This window comes from Myxocyprinus asiaticus, chromosome 34 (assembly GCF_019703515.2).
Source record: "Myxocyprinus asiaticus isolate MX2 ecotype Aquarium Trade chromosome 34, UBuf_Myxa_2, whole genome shotgun sequence".
Taxonomy (NCBI): Eukaryota; Metazoa; Chordata; class Actinopteri; order Cypriniformes; family Catostomidae; genus Myxocyprinus; species Myxocyprinus asiaticus.
This window is the reverse complement of record NC_059377.1, coordinates 32,844,260-32,870,985: the sequence shown is the minus strand read 5'-3', so window position 1 is coordinate 32,870,985 and position 26,726 is coordinate 32,844,260. Positions and strand designations below refer to the sequence as shown.

At 36.5% G+C, this 26,726-nt stretch overlaps 1 protein-coding gene across 4 annotated transcripts; it reads left to right on the top strand.

The window, feature by feature from the left end:
• The first annotated feature begins 7,015 nt into the window (after window positions 1–7,015).
• LOC127424925 (myelin basic protein-like) lies at window positions 7,016–26,491 on the top strand. Of its 4 annotated transcripts, none has more exons than XM_051670484.1 (6): window positions 7,016–7,310; window positions 8,647–8,715; window positions 19,591–19,617; window positions 20,433–20,453; window positions 22,506–22,595; window positions 24,913–26,491. In XM_051670484.1, the coding sequence occupies exons 1-6, from the start codon at window positions 7,191–7,193 to the stop codon at window positions 24,961–24,963; spliced, it is 378 nt and encodes a 125-aa protein (XP_051526444.1). In that variant the 5' UTR covers window positions 7,016–7,190; the 3' UTR covers window positions 24,964–26,491. The 4 variants fall into 4 exon arrangements, with proteins under 4 accessions (XP_051526444.1, XP_051526443.1, XP_051526446.1 ...); XM_051670483.1 differs by having other exon boundaries at window positions 7,019–7,310; window positions 8,611–8,715; XM_051670485.1 differs by lacking the exon at window positions 22,506–22,595 and having other exon boundaries at window positions 7,029–7,310; window positions 8,611–8,715.
• The last annotated feature ends 235 nt before the right edge of the window (window positions 26,492–26,726 follow it).

Genomic DNA, 26,726 nt, shown 5'->3' with positions numbered 1-26,726 from the left:
CTAAGCACACAGCCAAGATAACAAAGGAGTGGCTACGGGACAACTCTGTGAATGTCCTTGAGTGGCCCAGCCAGAGCCCAGACTTGAACCCGATTGAACATCTCTGGAGAGATCTGAAAATGGCTGTGCACCGACGCTCCCCATCCAACCTGATGGAGCTTGAGAGGTCCTGCAAAGAAGAATGGGAGAAACTGCCCAAAAATAGGTGTGCCAAGCTTGTAGCATCATACTCAAAAAGACTTGAGGCTGTAATTGGTGCCAAAGGTGCTTCAACAAAGTATTGAGCAAAGGCTGTGAATACTTATGTACATGTGTTTTTTTTAATTTTTTTTACATTTTTTATAAATTTGCAAAGATTTCAAACAAACTTCTTTCACATTGTCATTATGGGGTATTGTTTGTAGAATTTAGGAAAATAATGAATTTAATAAATTTTGGAATAAGGCTGTAACATAACAAAATGTGGAAAAAGTGAAGCGCTGTGAATACTTTCCGGATGCACTGTATCTTTCATATAGCCTACACAATGTGTTTTCAGTTACAAGTATGTATTTTGTGGTTTGACAGCTTTAATGAAGCCCATTAACCTTTTCATGAGTAGGATCTAAATTCCTCTGCAGTGCCTCCTGGAGTGAGTTATTTTTGCACGTGACACTGCACAGCTGGTAGAGGTGGGCAGAGTGTAGAGGAGTATTTTTTTTTTTTATTTTATTTTAATTTTTGATTTCTTGTCATAAAAAAGTAAAATAAAATACTGTATATAATATAGTAAATATGTGAACAAATGGGTTATGTCTGCTATACTGTATTTGTTTTATTTATTTAGCTTTTACAGCTATAAAAAGCAAATTAACAAATAATATCAGCAGTCCGGTTTGCCTAAATGCACTGCTTGACTTCACAGACATTGTGTGTGTGTGTGTGTGAGACAAGCGCTAATGTAAAAAGACTTGGCTGCATGCATCGGATAATCACGCTCGATCAGTATATTTTCACTGTGAGTATACAAGTTTTAAACTGTTATCGTGGTGCTTTTGTGATAGTTTAGCTGTCTGCTTCAGAAAACAAACATATTATATGCCTGAAAAGACTGTTTGAGTTGCTTTTGTGTGAATGAAAACTGCATCTGCACCTAATAAGTGCATGGGAAGATCACGTTTAGATATGATGGCTGTGCATATACAAGCTGTGAACTGTTATTGTGGTACTTTGGTGACAATTAGGCTGTTTGTTACATAAAATAAACATATGTGCTTGAAAAGACTCTTTGAGTAGCTGTTTGTTTGATGAATGACAACCGCTACTAATGTAAACAAATGGCAGCACACACTGGGGGAAGATCGCGTTTGATGTATGACTGCTGTTTGATGTTAAGAGCTGTAAACTTTTTATTGTGGTACTTTGGTGATGAGTTGGATGTATGTATATAAAATAAACTTATTCTGTGGTTTAAAAGACTGTATGAGTAACTGTTTGGGCGAATATAAATTACAGACGCTTGACCAGCGCAGCCTGTGTTGGCGCAAAAGACGATTTGAATCTGGCAGCTTGTAATGTAACTGGCTGTTGGAAAAAACGCTACTCTGCGGGGCCCAGTTATTAACTGTCGCACATATGTGACAGAACATATGAAAGGATTAAATGCCACAGATAGAGAAATTGCATAATTAACGTTACCATTTCTAATCGTTCAGTTTACACAGTTAAACCAGTTTCATACATTAACCAGCAAACTCATCAATGTCACTAAAAACTTGGTAACTTTTGTGTGTACTGTCTGCCACCTGAACCGCATTGACTTGCCCTGTGTTTGATACCTGTGCCGTGTCCTACCCGCGATGCGTTGTGGTGCTTCTCATCTGGTGTGTGTCTGCCTTTACCCTCATGCCATCCCAGATGTGTATGACTTTCTTTCTTCTGCAGAACATAAACAAAGATTTTTAGAAGAATATTTCAGCTCTTTATGTCCTTTCAATGCAAGTGAATGGTGACCAGAAATCTAAAGGTCCAAAAAGCATATAAAAGCAGAGTAAAAGTAATCCATATGACTCCAGTGGTTAATCCATATCTTTAAATGTGATGTGATAAGTGTGGGTGAGAAAAAGATCAATATTAAAGTAAATTGTTTACTATAAATCACTTTCACATCTGAAAGTTACATGTGGCATCTGTTTAGTTTCACTCTCACATCTGAAAGTGAAACTAGAGATTTATAGTAAAATGTTTACACCTCTTAGAATGGCATTTTTCTCCATCGAAAACACTCTCCATTACCACATACTTTGGAAAACAATGACATTAGTAAACTGAGCCTAAAGGCTAATTCACACTGCTACAACTAACATGGTTGTTGGCTTTTGTTTGATTAGTATGTCAGATTTACCTTATTCCAAATCGAAAGGGTGTGTCAGAGTAAGAAGGGACGTGCATGAAGCGATGCACCCGTCATGCATAATGCCCCCTGTACAAGCCTCTGGAGGCAGTGTTATGATCTTGGGTTGCTTCAATTTGCCAGGTCTAGATTCAGCAACGTTATGCGGCAATACAATGAAGTCAGCTGACTAACTGAATGTACTGAATGACCAGGTTATCCCATCAATGGATTTTTTTCTTCCCTGACGGCATGGGCATATCCCATGATGACAATGCCAAGATTCATTGGGCTCAAATTGTGAAAGAGTGGTTCAGGGAGTATAAGGAATCATTTTCACACATGAATTGGCCACCACAGAATCCTGACCTTAACCCCACTGAAACTCTTTTGGATGTGCTGGAGAAGACTTTACGGAGTGGTTTGACTCTCCCGTCATCAATACAAGATCTCGGCCAAAAATGAATGCAACTCTGGACAGAAATAAATGTTGTGACGTTGCATAATGTTGTCGAAACAATGCCACGACGAATGTTCACCGTAATCAAAGCTAAAGTCTGCAACTTTTCTTTTGGCCAGGCAGTGTATTTGGACCAGTAAGCAACCACCTATAGCAACCATTCAACCACTTCACACAGAATACCCTATCAACCACTTAGCCAAGCCCTAGCAGCCCCCCAAAATACCTTAGGAAAATAATATCAAACTGCTAAAAATACTCTTAACCACTCTAAATGAACACCTTTCCAAATGCATAGCAACACCTTGACAACCAACCACAACACCCATAACAGCAGTGAGTTCTTCAAAAATGTAATCATCCAGTTTTTCAATATTGTTGTACACCACTGTGTACAATTCCAATGCAGTAAAAGTTTAACAGTTTTAAACATGTGGTCAAAAGTACAGCAGCAACAACCAACCAGAACTTCTCTATACACTTTGTCCTTGGGATATCTGATCTCAGTGTGCCAGAGGCATGTCTTTATTGTTGCTTCTGGCAGGGAAACAAGGCAATGCTAATCCCCCAGTGGTGAGCCGCCAATGATTCCATCAACTCTTGGCATCCTCTTTCAATGCTGGACATAAGCATAATGCAGCCATTTGTTTTATGGTACAACAATATCATGCCCTCACACTTGGCACTGCCATGGGCAAAAACTCACATACATTTTCACTCTAAGACTTAGCTAAGTTTGATATAGATTTGTTTTTCAAGGTTTATTGTACATTTTGGGTTCACATTTCCAGGTTTGGAATACGGAAGTTAACTATAGCGGGGCAGAGTTCAATAGAGGTAAATGGGAGTCGACAACAAATATGTTTTGTGTGTGTTCCCATTTGCTCCAACAGCAAAAAAAAAAAAAAAAAAAATCCACTATTCCGTTTCCACGACTTTCCAAAAGCGAAAAATAAATAAATAAATAAATATATATATATATATATATATATATATATATATATATATATATATATATAGGAATTAATTAAGGGTAATATAACACAAAGAATAATGTTAAACATTTATACTAATATATATATATATATATATATATATATATATATATATATATATATATATATATATATATATAAAGTTTGCAAGATATATGCTGCTAAATAAGGTGTCATTACAGTCTGTGAAAAGGGTCCATTGATAATATTTTAATATGTTAGCAACAAATACATAAGGAAGGTGTCTACAAGCATTTGATTGAAAGAACATATTGGTATATACTCTAAATACGAGGAGGATATTAAGCAAATAAAAATCTATATAGCCTATACCATGGAGGAGATACATGATCTGAAAGATGCCCTCAAGGGAACCAATATCTCCAGCTCTATCATCCAGGTTGTTGTTGTTGCCTACCACTTGTGTGCCACCTCATGGACTTGTAGACATGTACCTTCATCTGCGAAGATGAACCACATCATCTCGGATTTCCACTTGGGGATAATTAAGTGACTTGTACACTATCAGAAAAGCAACCATTAAAGCTACACACAGTGTAATTTACCATGGTTTAAATCAGAAACAGAAGGTACTACTCTTAAGGGAGTGAAATAATTGGTAGTGGAACCAGAGCTTTCAAGGGCCCAATGCGGGTTGTAAAATTATTCTCATCTGCTCTGTGGGAGTCTTAATTGTGATCCGCATACTTTTCGTTGTTTTGGGCTATCTCCCATGTTTGTGTCCCACAAGCTCACACCAAAGATTGTATTGTTTGCCCATGTGTAATTTTCACCCCCTTCTGGTCAACAAAGCCTCTCGTTTTCAAGACAAGTGTACTTGCAGTGCAAACTGCCCACTCGCTGGATTCCTGCACTGATCTCTTACAAACTAGTGGGCGGTTCATAGATAACCAGCACAAAAGCCAACAGATGAGCTTCTGTGGACTAGACAAAGTGAACAAACACAACCTTCTAGCTCCATTTATAGAGACTCAGATTTTGCTATAAATTGAGACAGAGAGCCCAGGCTAACTTAGTTGAATATGTGCATAGGCAAGCATCGTGGACAGCATATTTTAATGTGATGTAACTAGCTGTCACTGGTTGAGCAATGATACTTGGTGCAATACTATTACTAGGATACATTATTTTTGTAATGCTATAACTTTTGATTGATTTGTCATATCAACACAAAATTGCTACTCATGTACAGGTGACATAATTGGAGGGAAAAAACAGTTTGTCAGAGCTACTTTATTTACATCCTGAAATATAATGTCAAATCAGAAAAATAAGAAAAAAAGTTCATTTTTGGCTCTTTTTTTTGTTTGTTTTTTTGTTTTGTTTTTTTGTTTCTTAGGCAGAGAGTCTCAGAATTTATCAAAATCTATATCAATAAAAAAAATAAAAATAAAAAAAAATTTCTTTAAAATGATACCAAACACTTGACCCTCCTTTTTTCCCCCCGAGTTATAAGACTTTAATTTTGGGTATGCCACTGAAACAGGAAGTCTTTAAAAACACCATCAGAGCTTAAAGGGTTAAGCCAGAGGGACCCCTCCAATGTAGAAAAAAGGTAGATTTTGTTCGTAATTCTTTATAATAACATTTTACCATTAACTAAGATACAGTATAACGTTGCATTAGTTAAAAAATTTGTTGTGTCATAAAGAAAATTGTATACATTTCTATATTACTCTAGCTACTATTGGAACTAGGCAGTGAGATACTGCAGATATTGTTGACTTTTGTGTGACACATTGCTTGTTATATTCCTCATATATTCATCATCTACTAAATGACTAAATGTAAATGTAAATCTAAAATGTATATGATCTGTACATTCTATGTGATGATTCCTGATTCCCGGTTAATAAGGACACTTTATGATAAGGAAGAATGGTGGAAACATTTAAAAGTATTTCTTTAAAATTCACTGGATACATTTGCATCCATTCAGTTTCTCCATTTGAAATCAATGGAATCATTTTAACATTAGCGTAGGTCTAGATTGTGTGAAAGGCTGATCGGATGTGTGTTGAGATATCTTTACAATCTCTGTGCTATCATTTCTGACTGTTCTTTTGAATTTGGCTATTCAGTATATGCCTCATTAGTTTTATATTTTACATGTCTGTTCAGTACTATTCAGTTTTGAATGAATTTTATCTTCTAATTATCTTGAGGAAAACATACTGAGGACAAAGGAAATTGCAGCCTTTGTTTAAATAATGAGAAATTCCCATTTTGGTCACAGATGGTTCAACCTTGATAAAAATAGCATTTTTTTTTTTTTTTAACTAGTAAATAAATAATAAACACAATATATTTTTATCCAAAACATATGAAATGCTGTGGTCTTTGTTCTTTGGCAAAACTCACAGAACAAGCAATTGTCAGCTGTTTTAAAAAAAAGTCCCAGCATGCAAAATCCAACAACATTTTTAGCAGCACTTTATCCTCAACAGAGACAGATTTGTCTGTGTGTTTATAACGTTTCTCTGAAAAGCATGGTGGGCACCATACTGGGAATCACGCACAGTGGTTGGATAATGAATTACGAAGTCATTGAAAATGAATTCATTGACTTGTGGATAATTCAAGACATGAAGAAAGCAGAGCAAGTGAGCAATTGCAAAATGGGGTGTTTATCTGGGAATACAAAGTAAGGACGCTTACTTCAATACATTAAGCCAAGAATTAGTTCACTGCTATAGTGCATTAGCAAATTTATCAATGAAAAAAGGAAGGCGTGTTCCTTCAACTGTATCATGCCATCATCAGGGTGTGGCTCTGCATTTTCTTTAAACTTCAGGAGACTGAAGCGCTCTACCATACAGAATGAATGAAATTTTATAATGTTCATCTCCACCTCAACAGTTACAAATCTTGCATGCTATGACATGCCAAATATCATATCTCAATGTAAACTATTTGCTTAATCAACATGAGACATTATAACAATGGTTTGATTGTGATGAAAGCCGTTCTGCATTGCGCTCTGGTTCTCAATCATAGACAGGCCTTGTTGTGCTTACACCAAGTTGTGGCAGATGTGGACTAGAACAATAGCTTTTCCTTTTATCAGAGAGCAGGGTAGTGACACCCTCCGCGGGCACACAGGGCCCTAAAGAATGCCTGGCACCAGCCCAGAATCACTGACGCTATTGCAGACCCACCTCATCTCCCCTGATGCCATACAACGGGGTGGACGACACCTCCGAAGGCCAGCCCTTCTTTCTTAGAAGTACCGAAGACTATCGAGAATCTTTGAAGAGTGTCCACAGAGCAGACTTTGGATTGAGTGGAGAAGGACATTCGTGGGCCGTCCAGACTGTAGTCCAAAAACAGATCAACATCTAGAATGGCAACTGCAAGCACCTCTGGACAAAGCCCCTTTGGGCTGGGAAGGAAGAAGAGGGATCCTGGTCTCCTGGATCAAATTGGCAGGTTCTTTGGTGGAGACAAAAAGAGAAAGGGAAAGGTAAGTAATCAAGAATCAGATTTAATTGATTTAGCAGCATTTATTTTTATGGGTATTCCAAACATCTTTGGTCAATTTTTGGTGATTTGTTTTGTTTTTTGTTGGGTATTTAGTCAATGTTGGTCAGTGAACAATCAACAAGTGTAAAGAAAATGCTCTTGATCTTGGTTAACAGGGGTCTAGAAAGGATCTTGATTGAATTGTTGCTCTGCAGATTCTGAATGTAGAGTTGTGAAAATTAATCTGGGCTGCAGATAATCTTTCAAATTTGAAAACCATTAAGATGCATATTAGACTGCAACTGTGTTTTGCAATTGTCTTATTTGACTCAATTCCTTTAATAATCTCAATATAGTTGTATTGCTTACTGACAGCAGGACATCATTAAATGGCTTGCATTGGAAAAATATTATATGATATTCACTGTTAATACACACTGGTTTTCTCTATAATTTTCATGCTCGTTGCAGTTGTGTTTTGGTATTTAATATTTTTTGAGGGGCAACAAGCTATATATATATATATATATATATATATATATATATATATATATATATATATATATATATATATATATTCTTTATTGCACTCAGCCAGATGGCCGTTTTTATTCTCAGAACATTTCATATTGAAACAAAGTGCAGTATACGATTTCAAGTCATTTTACCAGATAGTGAGAGGATGCTTAATTTTTAGACTTCGAACAGAAGAATTTCGACAGAGGAAAATCCTGCTGAATCTGAAAACAGCTGAATCTGGTTCAAAGTAATGGCCCTTCAAAGATGACTGTTCAGACCCCATTTTTTTTTTTTTTTTAACTACTGAAAAAGTTCAAGAGAACATATTAATTTGTCTACTCTTTAAGCATCAATTTTGCAATTAAAATATCATGCCAAAACTGTAAAAAATGTGAAAACAAATGAATTCTCACAGTATTAAGAAGCTTCAGCCAATGGTGTTATTTATAGTGGCTTCCAGTGGCGGTAAAGTGCAATTTAATTACTGCCTTTAGGTGGCGTTTTATTTGACACTCGTGGCTTGTTGCGTGTTTTGTTTTGTTTTGTTTTTAACGAATATTATACGTGCGGGTTAATATACACTTTAACATGTCACATAAAGTTCAATTAAAATACACCATATAATTGTATTTGTAATATTTAATAGTTGAATTAAACAGTGTTAGTTTTTACTGGATTATACATCCAAGATAAATCAAGAATCCAAGATTTTTTTAGCTTAACATTTAGTTCATACTGTGCCACAACTTGAGTCTGGACATATATTTTTCGTTTTTTTAAAGGGTTCATTTCGTGGTCATCTGTCCTCCTCTCCACAGAGACCCCAGCAATCTTCCACCCGTCGTCGTGGAGATGTCAACCCTGTGGTGCATTTCTTCAGGAGCTTCGTAAGTATCCACGTGTGCTGGACTGGATTTGTACAAACCCATAACTTCAAAGAGTGATGTGAAACCAACAATAGAAACGAAAAGGAAAAACAAAACAAAATCAATCTATCACAAAACATGAGAATGGTGTTTTTCACACCTCTCTGTGTCCTCGTCTAGCTTTTACTTATCCAATAGGTTTTTTTTTTTTTTTTTTTACCTCTGAGCGGTAGGAAAACACTGCCTCATCCAACATATCGGATCAAAGAGTACTAAAAGAAAAAGAGAAAACAACAAAGATTTTTTTTATTTGATAAAGCTCACTTTATCTAAAAAAATAAAACAAAAAAAACCCTCTAAATTATTATTATTATTATTATTATTATTATTATTATTATTATTATATATTTATTTTATTTTAATTTTTTACCGAATATACCTAAGGCAACCAAAACATAACCTTTTTACAGCTTTTGCTTGTGACCAGTCACGAGGGCGTTTACACGTGAGGAACGATCTTACAACGATTATGCCTAATAATCTGACAACATGTGAGGTCCTGTAAACCCATTAAACGTTTTATTTATCAGGGAAAGGTTACAAATTGTTTAAGCATAATGTCATTTTGCTAAAAAAATAAAATAATAATAATTAAAAAAAAAAAAAACTATGAATGTTTTGGCTGCTGAATACTGTTTAAGTCAAATCTCATGTAAACACGAGGGTTTTTGTTGGGTGTGAATGAGCTTATTTTATTTTATTTATTTATTTTTGTGGATGTAAATGCATTCATTTATTTCCTCAACATGTTGTGTCTGGCCATTTGGAGTCCCAAGTTCGCAGGCCAAGGTTGTCGTCATGTTCAACATGCAGGCCATGTTTTCACTTCTACAATAGTCCAGACTTGTTTTTCTGTCAGACAGACAACATTACACATGCTTACATCACTAGTATTATATTTTCTGCTCTGTGTGGATGAGACACTCTTTGAAAGTCACTGTTTGAGATTAAAGACACAAAATCCAGTGAGAATGTGAGTGCAAATTTTATATTTTTTATTTAAAGGTGCTGTGAGACATTTTTTCATGGAAAGGTATGCAAAAAAATGTCCTACTCCCTAAAAGATATTAATGAAATAAGTGTCCTGAGCAGAGGTGGGTAGTAACGTGTTACATTTACTCTGTTACATTTACTTGAGTAACTTTTTGGAAAAATATTTACTTTTAGAGTAGATTTAAAAATGAAAAAAATTTACTTTTACTTCTTTGCAATGGGCAGTGTTCCTGTAGTTACATTACTGGGTTTAATTTTAATTAATGCATCATTTATTGAGAGATTATTGAATGGAACTTTTACGACAGCGGAAGTTCACACAGCTGCGTGTGCTGTCACAAACTGTCACTCAAGCCAAGCCCATTACTGCTGCAGCATCATGCTCTTCTTTGTGTTCCACAGAATACAGAAGGTCACATGAGATTGGAACAACATGAGGGTAGGGAAATGATGACAGAATTTTAAATTATGGCTTAGCTATCACTTTAAAGGGATAATTCACCCAAAAATGAAAATTCTCTCATCATTTGATATGGTAGTATAACTTCCTTTCTTCTGCAGAACACAAATTAAGATTTTTAGTAGAATATTTCAGCTCTGTATGTCAGTACAATGCAAGTGAAAGGGTGCCAAAAGGTTGATGCTCCAAAAAGCACATAAAGGCTGCATTAAAGTAATCCATAAGACTCCAGTAGTTAAATCCATATCTTCAGAAGTGATATGATAGGTGTGGGTGAGAAACAGATCAATATTTAAATGATTTTTGCTAGACATTTTTCTCCCTGCCCAACAGGAGGTGATATGCAGAGAAGAATGTGAATCACCAAAAACACAAGAAGAAGAATGTGAAGGTGATCTGTTTCTCATCCACACATTCTCATATCATATCGCTTCTTAAGATATGGATTTAACCACTGGAGTCTTATGGATTACTTTTATGCTGACTTATTTGATTTTGTTTTAGCTTTAAAATGTTGGCACCCATTCACTTGCATTGTATGGATCAAAAGAGCTGAGAAATTCTTATAAAAATCTTAATTTGTGTTCAGCAGATGAAAGGAAGTCATACACATCTGTGATGGCATGAGGGTGAGTAAATGATAAGATAATTTTCATTTTTGGGTGAACTATCCCTTTAAGGGCTCTTGTCAGATCTGGATGAATTTATCAATAAGAAGAGAGATTTGGAAACCTTTCTAGTAATTATTACAGTGAAAATGTGAAAATGTCCCACAGGGGCATTATATATAATGCTGAAATATAAACCAAAGCAAGACCATGCTTTATTAATGCCTACTTTCGCTATTTCATAGCTTTTAAAGTCCTGCATGGATTCTTAGTTCAGTGTAGTTACATTTTTCAGTGTCGAAATAATTTAGATAATTAGTTCTGTACAGCAGTACCACCGCTCTCTAAATGCAGTGTATGCAGACTGCGTAGGGCACCAACCCTGGTTGCGGAACACTCGCTGTGTCTGAAGCCGCCCCCATCCACTAAATAGTGCACTATTTCGGGTGTCCGCCATTTTGTGCCTGAGTGTCTGAATTCTGTTCACCCATTCTTACCCACAGTGTACTCTAATTTCGAGTGTTCATTTGATGTACACTCAACGACGGTTAATTGCCCATAATCCACCGTGGGGAAGATGTACGAGCTGGGAGTTTACTGCTTCCTTCACTCCTACAATGTTTTATTTCATGCTGAATATATTAAAATACTTTTTGAAAAATCATTACTTGATTAATAACATAACATATAGAGAGACAAAACATACAGATACTTTTTAAAATGTACTCTTTATTTATATTTATACAGAATTTTGCCATTAAGCTGAAGAATTCTTTATTTACTAAATAATTCACCGAGGTGATATTATTTTAAATCAGGAGACTGTACACAGTGGAAATGATAATTCTGTGGATGATTTAAATATTCGGTTATCACATGTAGGTTATGATAACTTTGGTGCTGTTTATGGTCGGATGAGAAATGCTACCCAGCTTGTATTGGAGTTAAAAAGATACTAAAGTATAACAAATATATACAATAATTTACATTTGATAAAATGTGTTTACTCTTTATTTGAACATATATATTAAAAATGACAAACAGAATGAAGATTTATTGTATTAATATATTATTTAATAAGAATAAAAAGAAAGGCCCAAATATTTGAAAAGTTCAAATGTGACATTGTTTCTGCAACAGCCCTAGAGCTTAGACGCACGGTGTATACGTCAGCGTCCGAATTCACTCACTCATTTTGTTCACTCAGTGCTGAGATATAGTGCACTCACTGCCATTCAATATATAGGAAATAGTGAATGAGTGAACGATTTCGGACATAGCCACTCTCTTCCCATACAATCGCCTCACGCCCGCACTTCTCTCACGCGCATGCCCCATGCACCTCGCTGTGCACGTGCAAAAAGGCTGTCTGTTCGCGCTCCAGTTGTCAATCACGCAAACGGCAGAACAAAAGGCATTTCAGAATCAGAATCAGAATGAGCTTTATTGCCAAGTATGCTTACACATACAAGGAATTTGTCTTGGTGACAGAATCTTCCAGTGCACAAACAATACAGCAACAAGACAGAGATAATAATACAAATATAGAATAAAAATAAAAGTGAATAGAAAATAAAATATAAATGGAAATTTATATATATAAATGGAAATACACAATAGGACAATATATATATATATATATATATATATATATATGTACAATATACAAATACAAATCTGTTATATACAGAAGCAAGGGAATGTAATGGCAGAAGAGGTGTGGAATGTTGGATAAATATAAATAGACTAAGCTGTGTATTGCACATTAATTATTGCTCAATGGGGCAGTTTTAACTGTTCATGAGATGGCCTGAGGGAAGAAACTGATCCTGTGCCTGACGGTTCTGGTGCTCAGTGCTCTGTAGCGCCTGCCAGGGGGCAACAGTTCAAAAAGGTATTGGGCTGGGTGAGTGGGGTAAAGAGTTAATTTTCCAGCCTTTTTCCTCACTCTGGAAGTGTACAGTTCTTGAAGGGAGGGCAGGGGGCAACCAATAATCCTCTCAGGAGTTCGAACTGTCCTTTGTATTCTTCTGATATCTGATTTCATAGCTGCACCAAATCAGACAGTTACTGAAGTGCAGAGGACAGACTCAATGACTGCTGAGTAGAACTGTATCAGAAGTGCCTGTGGCAGGTTGAACTTCCTCAACTGGCGAAGGAAGTACAACCTCTGCTGGGCCTTTTTCACAATGGAGTCAATGTGGGCCTCCCACTTCAGGTCCTGTGAGATGGTAGTGCCCAGGAACCTGAATGACTCCACTGCTGCCACAGTGCTGTTTAGAGTGGTGAGGGGGGTCAATGTTGGTGTGTTCCTCCTAAAGTCCACAATCATCTCCACCGTTTTGAGTGTGTTCTGCTCCAGGTTGTTTTGACTACACCAGTGAGCCAGCCATTCAACCTCCCTTCTGTATACAGACTCATCATCATCTTGGATGAGGCCGATGACAGAAGTATCATCTGCAAACCTCAGGAGTGTGACAGAGGGGTCCTTGGCAGTGCAGTCATTTGTATACAGGGAGAAGGGGGGCACCAGTGCTGATTGTACATGTGCTGGAAGTGAATTTCCCCTGTCTCACTAGCTGCTGCCTGTCCGTCATAAAGCTGGTGATCCACTGACAGATAGACATGGGAACAGAGAGTTGATGTAATTTAGTCTGGAGAATAGCTGGGATGATGGTGTTGAAAGCCAAACTGATGTCCACAAAAAGAATCCTTGCATATGTCCCTGGTCTGTCCAGATGTTGCAGGATATGATGCAATCCCATGTTGACTGCATCATCCACAGACCTGTTTGCTCGATAAGCAAATTGAAGGGGATTTAGGATGGGTCCATTGATGTCCTTCAGGCAGGCCAACACACAGTCTCTCAAATGATTTCATGACCACAGACGTCAGAGCGACGGGTCTGTAGTCATTAAGTCCTGTGATTTTGGATTTCTTTGGGACAGGAATGATGATTGAGCTTTTCTAGAGGCATGGGACTTCACACTGCTCCAGTGATCTATTGAAGATCAGTGTCAAGATGGGGGCCAGCTGGTTAGCACAGGATTTTAGACAAGTGGGTGAAACATCATCTGGGCCCTGTGCTTTCCTTGTCTTTTTTTTTCGGAAGACACGGCACACCTCTTCTTCACTTTGTGAAGTGAAGGTCAGAGCAGGTGTGGGTGTGAGACTGGGCCTTTCAAATCTACAGTAGAGCACATTCAGGTCATCAGCCAGTTGTTGCTCCACTACAGTGTTGGGGTAGGAGTCCTGTAGTTAGTAAGTTGTTTCAGGCCATTCCACACTGATGCAGGGTTGTTAGCTGAAAACTTGTTTTTCAGCTTATCAGAATAGCTTCTTTTAGCCACTCTAATTTCCTTATTTAGTGTGTTCCTGTAATGATTGTACAAGACTTTATCCCCACCTCTGTAAGCATCCTCTTTTGCCTGACGAAGCTGCCTGAGCTCTGCTGTAAAGCATGGTTTGTCGTTGTTGTATGTTAAATAAGTCCTAGTAGGAATGCACATATCCTCACAGAAACTGATATATGATGTCACAGTATCTGTGAGCTCATCCAGATTGGTGTTTGCAGCCTCAAATACACTCCAATCAGTGCAGTCAATGCAGGCTTGTGGTTCCAGCTCAGCTTCATTGGTCCAATTCTTTACAGTCTTTACTACAGGCTTAGCTGATTTTAGTTTCTGCCTGTAGGTTGGAAGAAGATGAACCAGACAGTGAACAGAGAGTCCCAGTGCTGCTCGAGGGACAGAGCGATATGCATCCTTTATTGTTGTGTAACAATGATCCAGTATATTTCTATCTCTGGTTGGGCATGTAATGTGCTGTTTGTATTTGGGCAGTTCACGTGTCAGGTTTCTTTGATAAAATCCCCAAGAATAATAATAACTGAGTCCAGGTATTGTTGTTCTGTGTCTGTGATTTGATCAGCCAGCTGTTGCAGCACTGCGTTCACGCATGCGTGTGGCAGGATATAAACACTCACCAGAATAAACGAGGATAACTCCCGCGGCGAGTAGGAAGGCTTACAGTTAATAAAGAGCTCTTCCAAATTAGGACAGCACATCTTCTTTAATGTTGTTACATCTGTACACCAACTTTCACTGATGTAAAAGCATGTTCCACCGTGATCCGCTCTGAACAGCTGAAAGCCCGGAAAATGTAATGCGAAGCTTGACCCTCGCTCGTTTCCCTCGCCTGTGTCTCATAAACAACACAGCTGCGCCTCCGACTAAAATGTCCAGCAAAGCATCCGAATAGTCAAAAACTGGGAAAAGATTATCTGGTATGTGCTGCCGAATGTTCAGCAGTTTGTCCCTGGTAAAACTGATTGGAAAAAGATTACTAAACACAGGACAAACAAACAAAAACAACAAAAGAATTGGAGAGCTCCACACCGTGGCTGCCATCTGCGGCACCATCTTGAATAGCAGGCACTTTACACTTAACTTGGATGTTTACATGGATTTATACAGTTAATCAGCCTGAAGTAACTGCAGTAGTTTCTTGTATTGCTGCGAGGGTGTGGGGTAAAGTGTAAATACTACTCATGACATGTAGGACGCAGGACAAAGCGCACTGGTATATTGCTGCAGATTTAAAAATGTACACTCAAAAACTGATGTCATAAGAGCCCATATTTACAGAATCACCCTGAAAATGACCAGCACTGTGTCACAGAAAAGCCCGTGTTATCATTACAGCCAAAACTTACCTCGATGTGCTGCCTAAAATTGAAGCTGAGATTTTAATTTTGAAATATCCGCTTGTTTTGGTGTTAAATGATGGCATTGGATGACAAAACTATTCTTTTTTCACTGTGCGGAGCGAAGAAAGTGTTTCACTTTGAAGAGCATGATGCTGCAGCAGTAATGGACTCGGCTTGAGTGACAGTCTGTGACAGTACATGCAGCTGTGAACTTCCGCTGTCATAAAAGACCCATTCAATAATCTGTCAATAAATTACGCATTAATTAAAATTAAACCAAGTAATGTAACGACAGGAATGCCGCCCATTGTAAAGAAGTAAATTTAAAAAAATTTTCATTAGAAATTTACTTGAGTGAGAGTAAAAGTACCCACTTATAAACCTACTCTGAAAGTAATTTTTTTCCAAAAAGTTACTCAAGTAAATGTAGCATGTTACTACCCACCTCTGTTCATTCACTATTTCCTATATAATGAATGGCAGTGAGTGCACTATATCTCAGCATTGAGTGAACAAAAAGAGTGGGTGAGATCGGACGCTGACGTATACACCAAGCGTCAGAGCTCTGGGGCTGTTGCAGAAAAAAATGTGACATATGAACTTTTAAAATACTTGGGCCTTACTTGTTATTCTTATTAAATAATATATTAATACAATAAATCTTCATTCTGTTTGTCAATTTTAATATATGTTAATATAAAGAGTAAACACATTTTGTCCAGTGTACATATAGGATTTATTTGTTATACTTTAGTATCTTTAAACTCCAATACAAGCTGTGTAGCATTTTTCATTTGACCATAAACAGCACCAAAGGTATCATAACCTACATGTTATAACCAAATATTTAAATCATCCACAGAATTATCATTTCCACTGTGTACAGTCTCCTGATTTAAAATAATATCACCTCAGTGAATTATTTAGTAAATAAAAAATTCTTCAGCTTAATGGCAAAATTCTGTGTAAATATAAATAAAGAGTACATTTTAAAATGTATCTGTATGTTTTGCCTCTCTGTATGTTATTATGTTATTAATCAAGTAATGATTTTTCAAAAAGTATTTTAATATATTCAGCATGAAATAAAACATTGTAGGAGTGAAGGAAGCAGTAAACTCCCAGCTCGTACATCTTCCCCACGGTGGATTATGGCAATTAACCGTCGTCGAGTGTACATCAAATGTACACTTGAAATTAGAGTGCATTGTGGGTAAGAATGGGTGAACAAAAGTAGGGAACGAGTGGCTCTCTCAGAATTCAGACACTCAGGCACAAAATGGCAGACACACGAAATAGTGCACTATATAGTGGATAGGGGGCGGTTTCAGACACAGCGAGTGTTCCGCGACCGGGGTTGGTGCCCTACGCAGGCTGCGTACACTGCGTTTATAGAGTAGCGGTACTGCTGTACAGAACTAATGATCTAAATTCTTTTGACACTGAAAACTGTAACTACACTGAACTAAGAATCCATGCAGGACTTTAAAAGCTATGAAATAGCGAAAGTAGGCATTAATAAAGCATGGTCTTGCTTTGGTTTATATTTCAGCATTATATATGTTCCTGTGGGACATTTTCACTGTAATAATTACTAGAAAGGTTTCCAAATCTCTCTTCTTATTGACAAATTCATCCAGATCTGACAAGAGCCCTTAAAGGGATAGTTCACCCAAAAATGAAAATTATCTTATCATTTACTCACCCTCATTCCATCACAGATGTGTATGACTTCCTTTCATCTGCTGAACACAAATTAAGATTTTTATAAGAATTTCTCAGCTCTTTTGATCCATACAATGCAAGTGAATGGGTGCCAACATTTTAAAGCTAAATAAATCAAATAAGTCAGCATAAAAGTAATCCATAAGACTCCAGTGGTTAAATCAATATCTTCAGAAGCAATATTATATGAGAATGTGTGGATGAGAAACAGAGAAACAGATCATTTTCACATTCTTCTTCTTGTGTTTTTGGTGATTCTCTGCATATCGCCCCCTGCTGGGCAGGGAGAAGAATGTCTAGCAAAAAATGACTTAAATATTGATCTGTTTCTCAACCACACCTATCATATCACTTCTGAAGATATGGATTTAACTGCTGGAGTTTTATGGATTACTTTAATGCTGCCTTTATGTGCTTTTTGGAGCATCAAAATGTTGGCACCCATTCATTTGCATTGTACTGACCTACAGAGCTGAAATATTCTTTTAAAAATCTTAATTTGTGTTCTGCAGAAGAAAGAAAGTCATACATATCTGGGAAGGCATGAGTGTGAGTAAATTATGAGAGAATTTTCATTTTTGGGTGAACTATCCCTTTAAAGTGATAGCTAAGCCATAATTTAAAATTCTGTCATCATTTCCCTACCCTGATGTTGTTCCAAACCCATGTGACCTTTTGTATTCTGTGGAACACAAAAGATGTTAGACAGAATGTTAGAGACTGACAGTCTCGGTCACCATTCACTTTCAAAATATGGAGAAAAAAAACACATTCACTGAAAGTAAATAGTGACTCAGGCAAAAATTCTGTCTAATATCTCCTTATTGTGTTGCATGGAAGAAAGAAATTCATACGGGTTTAGAACAACATCATGGTGAATAATGACAGAATTTCCATTAATAATAATAATAATAATAATTATAATATTTCTGTAATACATGTTAAATGTGTATTATGTAATGGAATATAAGGGAGTTAATGTCCATTATGTTATTTGTGAAAGTACAAGTTACTCACTACTTGAGGACTCTTTTAATTGGATACTTTCTTACTCAAGTAATTATTTATGTTAGTACTTTTACTTCTACTTGAGTATTTTGCTTTTTTAAGTAATTGTACTTTTACTTGTACTTGAGTACAGTTTTTGGCTACTCTACCCACCTCTGGTCCTGAGATATCTCAATGGTTTCTGTGGCAGCTTTAGACTCTGTAAACAGCAAACAAAAATGTTGGCCGCCTTCTCTGACGCCTGTCAGTCATTTTGCGCATTCTCATAGTATTGTATCTGCATCAAATTATTTAGGCTTAAAGCCATTTTTATGCCATGTGTTTCATAACAGTTGTCAGCTGAGGGTGCTATTTTGCTAATGTTGTGTTTGACAAGCGTGGGATGACGATCTTCTGCTCTGTGTCGGTCTATACAGGATCTTTGATGTGCAGGGTTTTGGAAAGGGTTTTAGAGCACCTTTAAAGCTGAATTATGTACTGTAACTTTTTCTGGGTTATAATACTTTATCCTGTCCCAGCATAATATGCAGAGACAACTATAATTAAGTCATCCATAGTAAAATTTTCTTGAAAACCATGAAAATTGCTCTGTTTATTTTGAGCAACCCGCTTAGACCCGCCCCAACAAAGTTGTGAGTTGAAAGCTGGACTATCTCTTTGTTTGACCAATGGCAGACGGGGGGCGTATTCAGAAAGCTGTTTTGAAAACGAAGTTTATTTTTGCAATTCCGTTTGGTGGTGCAAAAATTACATCAGCATTATTTAAATCACCTTCCTCTGTTATCATCTTCATCTTCTTCAACTTTTTTGTGAAGATGGGATGTGTGAAATGCCATGTGCTCATTACATAACATGACCTCACCTCTTGTCGAGTTTTTAAATTGGCATATAGACTATATTGGCATATATTAATTTTCTAGAATTTTAATAGAAAAACAAAATCAGTTCTGTAGAAAATGGAGGAGATTGTTAATGGTTCCTCATTACTCATGTCCTGAATTAAAAATGGTTTTCTATGAAACAGTAATTGCACAGTCCTTCCTCAGTTCTGCTGGCTTGATCATTAAAAAGATGCAGTCTCTGCCTTCATTATTTGTCTGAAGTACAAGGAATCCAAACTCCATCCAAAGAAAGACCCCAGTAAACATCTTTCCCTATTAAACTTAATAGTCTTTGTCCAAAGATTGCTTATCGTATTTGCATTACACTGGAGAATGCAATGCCCCATTTAAAGACCATGGCCTTCAAATTAAAAGCTGTGGGTGTGTTTGCCTTTTGAATAATTAAAATGTTCCATGACTCGAGATTAAAACTCATGATTTGTTTCCTTGAAGGTGTCCTCTCCTCGTCCCAAGTCAAGGGTAAGTCTGACATCATATGTCCACTGCCATGCTGTATATCTAAAACCATTGTTTAAAATGCTCTTGCTTGCAGATGTTGCAGTGGGGTACACAAATGTAAGACCACATTGAAAATCTGAGATTTCAATCTGAAATAAATTTTTAGGATTAAAAATAAATAAATAATAAAAACAAAGAAAGGTTATGATGTAAAATGAAGAATAAATATTTATGATTCTGCATTATTTCAAAGCCACTAATAAAATGTAAGCAAAATAGTGACACTGGCCATGTTAATTCCTTTGTACAGAAGGTCAAATAGTAGTCTCAGATGTTTGAACCCCACTGTACATTGTAGTTATTTCAAGAAAATTGTTCATCCAATGTTCATCCAAAAATACTTTTTACTTTTTTGTAACTGTATTCTAATTACCAGTTATTTAAATTGTAACTGTAGTGGAATACAGTTACTTATATTTTGTATTTTAAATATGTAAACCCATTACATGTATTCCATTACTCTACAACCCTGTGTGACTTAAACTATACGGTTCTAACTGCAGTGGCAGTTGAGCATTCAGGGGTAACGTTTGCTTGAGGGAGAAATAGTAATTGAACAAGACTGTGAACACTGTAACACTCTATTAGACCACCACTACCTCTACTAACCACACAGTTACCACCACCCCATTATATGAACAATACCGTATTCTTCTAACAGGTAGAATAGATTTGACCCATGATCATTTTCTCTGCCCTGTTGTGTCCAGTAATACAATTATAATTTCATCTATGGTGAAACTTAATCATTCTACATTCTTCTTTTTCATGTGCAGTGGAGAGAACTATTGGGCCTGGTACGTCACTCAGCCTTGGAATGATACACGTTTGCATTCATAGACACCCCCATAAACACATTTGATTGGCTAATTGCAGGGAGTCTTCCTGTCTTGTTTCTAATAGATCTGCCGTGCTACTTAATTATTTGTTCTCTTCTTTGTGAATTAACCAATGCATCGCTAAGTAATTGCAGCTGCTGAATATTTTGCTGTGCTTTCTGCAGTCTACTCTTTAATCTGTTGGATGAGGTATATGTATATGTGTAGGTTGAGAGATTTATTTTTCAGTTTTGTTGAGGTGCATGAAATTTATGCCTACTCGTAGTTTCTTTTGATGATTATATTAAGTATTATTGCAATGTGGTTAACCACATTGTAATGCTGTGAATATCATTATTGCACTTATTAAGGTGAACTCTCTTTAGTGATGTAAAAATTAAATGAGTATTATTTCTTAACAGAACAAATTTTGTAGTACCATAATGCATGAAACAGGCCTTACACCTGTTGTAATTCTTTCACAATGTATGATGTGATTATACATTGCTGTACTACATAATAGAGTGATCTGAGGTACTGAAATTTTATTGGATTATTAGATTAGAAGCTTGTTAGTCTTTTTATACTATTGATTGTTTTTCAGTTCCTTTTGTTGTTGTTTCTTTCTTTCTGTCCTACCTTCATTTCTTTTTCCTTCCTTCTTTTTTCTTTTTCTTTTTGTCTTTCCTTTGTTTCTTTCTTTTATCTTGTTCCTTCCTACCTTTCTTTCTTTTTTCTTTATGCCTTCTTTCCTTCCTTTCTTTCTTTCTTCTTTTTGTCTTTCCTTCCTTTGTTTCTTTCTTTTTCTTTTTGCTTCCTTTCTACCTTTCTTCTTTTTATTTTTTGTCTTCCTTTGTTTCTTTATTTTCCTTCCTTCCTTCCTTCCTTCCTTTGTTTTTCTTTTTTCTTCCTACCATCCATCCTTCCTTCCTTCCATCCTTCCTTCCTTCCATTGTTCGTTTTTTCCTTCCTTCTTTCCTACCTTCCTTCCTTTCCTTCTACATTTTTTGCCTTGACTGTTGAGCTGTTTCTTTTTTATTTAATTTTTCCTTCAACCAGAGCGACTCTGCTTCTTGATGACTTTGAGTCAACGAGACTTTTTCTGAGTCACAGATGGTAATGCAGCTTTCTCTCTAGGGGGCTTCAAACAGTGCTCACTCTGCCTTAAACCCATACTCCAACCCATCTTTGCCTTCTTTCCTGTCGTTGGGCAAAAACCCTTAGGTCTTGATTCACAGACACACCAGCGCCCCCTGTGTTTTAGTTTTTTGTTGTTTAACTCCACAGGTTCCAATACATAGGGTGCAAAAAGCAGTCGTGCAGCCTTTAGATGCATTTGGATGAGGAGAGATAACCAATCGAAATTAAACAAAGAGTGTTGTTCTTGGCATGGATAGCTAGTGATGCACTGCATTGTGTGCCATTTTAAGGATGTGGCTGGGAAACTGAATTTTTCTTCTTCTTTTGTAGACATTGGTGCAAAAATACACTGATGCATAACCAATCAACAAACACAATCAAATGTAAAACACAGTGCAACATTATGAACATAGGAACATATTTATGAACAGTAGTGTTCCACAAATGTTTATTTAAGTTTACAGCATTTGTGAACCTTCTATAGAGGTGAAGTGTGTAATTTGTGTGCGGAGAACAGATAATTGTTTTGATTGCACCTAATCGTTCAGGGATATCAACCTACGAATAGCTTACTTAGTTGTCTCTGCATATTAAGCTGGGATAGGAAGAAGTATTTTTAATTTTTTTTAATTACACACATTACATTTAATATCAAGTCTGCTGAACACAATAAAATAAAGCACAATACAATGTGTGATTTAGACACATACACAGATCAACTTGCATGATGCATGTCATTTAGAAAACTTCTAAATGCATTTTAACATATTGTCACTAACAGCGTTAAACCATTGAAGACACTGTTACACATTGTCAGTAACTGAAAGTGCATGTTTCATGCTTCAGCACAGGGATGGTGCCCTCAGTATGTTCATAAACTATGTCTTCTAGGCTTCCTCATCACCGCGTCGCTCTGAGAGCATTAGATCCCCCCACAGACGCAGAAGGGAACAGAATACACTCTCCAGAATCTTCAACTTGGTGAGCCCTAAAGCAGCAGTATTTCAGAAGGCAGACAAAGAAATCACTGTTAGATTGTCTGAGAAGACTTTCATACACATACCACGTCTTTGAAAAGATCTATTTTAAAACTATTTCAAGAAGGCGTTCAAGTTAAATTACAGTTGCATGATGTGCCCTTATGCAAAGCTTACAATGAAAGCAATTTCAACATCAAGATGTAATTAAAGCTATTAAAACATGTTCGCTTAAAGCATATAGTATAAATGATAGCCTCTCTTGGCCTGAAGAGGCATAAATGGAAAAAGTCTTGAAAAATGTCCTTTATTAGACTATTGACTGCTACTGTATCTGACCCAGAGTAAACCTCAGTATGCAATACCAATAACATCTGTCTCTCACCACAATAATAGCTCCATATGCTGTCATCTTTCTACATCAGCGAGTGCTGTGCACTCTTTAAGTAGTTATTGAGGGTCTTACATTAACTTAAGGTTATCAAAATCAATAATAATTTTGATTATGAAAAAGACCTATCACATTTGTATCAGTTTTGCAGCAAAAGTTGAGTCTTACCATGCGCCCTTGCTCCTGTTCAGTCAGTGGTTGAAAGCTTCATACCATTAGCATTTTGAACTTTCGCCAGGCATGGGGAATAAACCATTCAAAATTTGTAATGCTTTGATTCTCAACAGCACTTGATTTTCTGTGGATTAAGGAATATCTCCTGCTTGTTAAAGCAACTGAGATTTTGGATTGATTCATTTCAGTTTAATTGCGATTGAGACTCTTCATATATATTTAAATGTTCATATTTGCATGTGTATGATGCATGTATTTCGAGATGCCTACAGTATTGATCAGTTTATAAATTAAACATAATTTAGCTCAAAACATCTTCTACCTCATCTGCTCTCTTGACTAATTTCCTTTCCTCCCTTTTGCACTTTTCACGTGACAATCCCTCTGCACAGAGGATACAATCAAATCAAGCTGGCTTTCCACTCCCATTGTGCTGTAGAACTAGAATGCTGAGTACTCTAGGTCACTCTTTTAGGAATATAGCATAGCTTGTCATGGCTCGGTCATTTTTGTTTATAAATGCTCTAGTGACATTTAACATATGGTTCTTTGTCCATTTTCCGCAAACTTGTCAATGCAAGCTTCAGCATTTATTATTTTGTAATATGTTTGAGAGCTAACGTTGATGCAATGTTGAATGCAACCTTTGCATATCTTATTTAGCTATGCACAGCATCCACTACCAGTCATAAATTTAGACACACTTGACTGAATTCATGAGCTTTAAGGGGTCATGACATGTAGAATCTAATTTTCCTTGATCTTTTGACTTATAAGAGGTAATTGTACTATAAAAACTTATTGCAAGTTTCAGAAATCAAAACTTCCTCCTCACTGCAAAAAGAGAATTTGTTTAAACCAAGCTGCCAAAACGACTCGTTCTCTACTTCCTCTACATTGTGATGTCACACTGTGGTAGACATTTGCATCTGACCACCTCCACAACAACACATCAATCCTAATTTACCTTATCACTTCCGTAGCCCCACCCAGTAGCGGTGAGCAGTGAGATGGCAAGAAGTGAGAGCAGGTCTGTCTAGAGCAGAGAGCCAATCATAACAGTGGGCAGTAACTGTTAAGTCTTAAAGGAGAATCGGCACCAAAACAGAGCGTTTCAGAATGAGTGTGGAAAATGATCATGTTTTTACAAATATATGTTTTTGTTGTTTTTTGTGCAAAACAATTTACTAATATTATAAGTGAACATCAAGGAACATGTTAAAAAGATTTTAAAAAAGGCATGTCATGACCTCTTTAAATACCTTTTGATCTGGCTTGTGCTTCGATATTGGTTTTGTAGACCAATAAATGGTATCTTGTATGGATTTCTTTACAAAATTAACATTTAATTTAAAATAAAAAAAAGCATTTTTTTTTTTTAAATGGATAAGTTGGATAAGCAGCCAACAAGAGTCCAGCACACATGGGAACTCCTTCAATTGTTGAGAGGATTGCGAGAGCTTGCAGAACTGTAATCTAGGCAAAGATCGTCTTCTTTGAAGAAGCTAAAATATAAGATCGTTTTGTTTTGTTTTTTTGGTCACTGCATAATTCCAATATTTTAATTGTTGATGTTCATAGTTTAGATTACTGTTAGGCTCTTAAATGTGGAAAATAGTAATAATTAAGAGCGAGTTGATGTGTCCACCCTTTTGACTGGTAGTGTAAGTTCCATTATCCAACACCAGTGTTGAGAAGGTTTCATCCTACACAGCTAAAATCTTAGTTATGCTACTGGTCTTGTCTCCATTTTCAGGGAGAAAGTCGATCTCGCTCTCCACCCAAACGCTGGAGCACCATCTTCTGAGCCCTTCTCTGACCAGGAAAACACCGAGATGGAATAGAGTGAAACTGATAGAGTGGAAAATGCAAGAAGGAGGATCTCTGCCCTACAGATTCACAAGTCGCTGCGAGTTTAACGGACTAACATTGCCCATCTTCGCTTCCTAGGTAGAGATACAATCCAAGCATGTGTTGACTGTATATGTGTAAAACTGCTGCAATATCTGTCAATGGTCAGGTGATGCAATAGAAAGTTTTTTTCAAACGTCTCCCTTCTAAATTCAGTAGAAGTGGCCAATCTGAAAATGTTCTAAGAGTGCAAGGGATCAGAAGTCCTAAGCAATGCAGATTAACCCACTGGTTTCAATGATTTTAGTCTTATTTGACAGAACTAGGTAAATTTCTCTTTGACAGTGTTACAATAAAACAGACTTTCCCCAAATGTTTGAACCTTTAAACATAAAAGTGAGTTTAAAGCAGGAGATAATTGCAGTGAAACCCATTATTCTGTAATTCTGAAATGTATCTTTTTGGCCTTCTTGTCTTAGATGTAGATAATGTTTTTGTTACACAATGAGTTGCTTGTGTGATATTCAGCTTTTGATGTGTGACATTAGTCCTTCTGCTATGGTGAAAAAGTATTTTCATGGTTTTGTTAAGATCAGTGTTTAGCCTCAGTTATGTGCAGTGTATTTGTGGATGTTTGTGTTTATTGTTGTCCTTGTGCTGTGTTATATATCTGTTTTTCCTTTGAATCAAGAACTCTGTATATAGAATTCTTTATTGTGTTTTGAGCAACATAAAAATTATGACCTGTTAACACTCTGTATACATTTACCTAATATTACATTTTAATTATTTGAGAAATTATTTAGCTTTTAAATAGGAACACACCTTAAAACCATTAAACAATGACTAAAAACAATATTTTGTGGATAAGAAAATAGATTTTAAGCACTTATCAAGCTTATATTTTATGCCCTCAGTTGTTGCACTACATAACATATTATGAGTTAAAACGGCTCGTAAATATTGTCTGTGTCATTAGAAATGCATTTTTTAATGTTATTTTGGAAAGATCTTGTGCAATTACCCAGGGATAGGATTAATATTTAAATAACAGACATGCATAAATCAAGGACAAAGAGTCACTGGGAGCTTAAAGGGTACAAAACCGACGAAAAGGTAGGGAAAACTGAAAGTGCAAGAGGGAAAATGTGAGAAAAGAGAAACAAGGAAAGAATTTTGAAAGAGTAAGGTGAAGTTTATTCAGCTGATTTTTATGGTATGTTATTCTGTGGTGTTTCTCACCTGTGTTAATAATGTTCATTGTTTCATGTCTCATAGACTATTCCTGTATGCACTGTTCAAGAAATAGTGCTGAATAAACATTAGATCAAACATTCTATCTGTCAGCGCTGGATTTGTCTCAAATATGGTGCTACACTTTATATTAAGCATGGGATATTCTGAAGTGGCCAGGTGGTCTGATGTAATATCTTTAACTCTTCCTTGATTTATAAAGTAACGTTAAATAAAGGTTCAGACATGTATGTTGTTTGTGTCTAATTGTGTGTTCGTTCATCCTCTCAGGTTCTCAAAATCTCTTTTACTCTTTCTCTTTGTTTCATTAAGTGTGTTTGTGCATATATGGGTAGCCTACTTAAGTTCACAAATTGACATGAACTTCAACACCAAGATTTTAGGCTAAAATGTACATATTTAAAGGAAAGTGTTTATTTTAGATGCTGTAACTGGTCACTATTCTTTTCAAGTTTACCACCACTT

What these genes read in the sequence shown, in the direction of transcription:
- LOC127424925 (XM_051670483.1), top strand. Translation starts at nt 7,191, where the DNA reads ATGGCAACTGCAAGCACCTCTGGACAAAGCCCCTTTGGGCTGGGAAGG. An exon ending in CTCCTCGTCCCAAGTCAAGG is followed by an intron (nt 19,618 to 20,432) that starts GTAAGTCTGACA and finishes TTTCATGTGCAG; the next exon opens with TGGAGAGAACTATTGGGCCT. An exon ending in TCTCCAGAATCTTCAACTTG is followed by an intron (nt 22,596 to 24,912) that starts GTGAGCCCTAAA and finishes CTCCATTTTCAG; the next exon opens with GGAGAAAGTCGATCTCGCTC.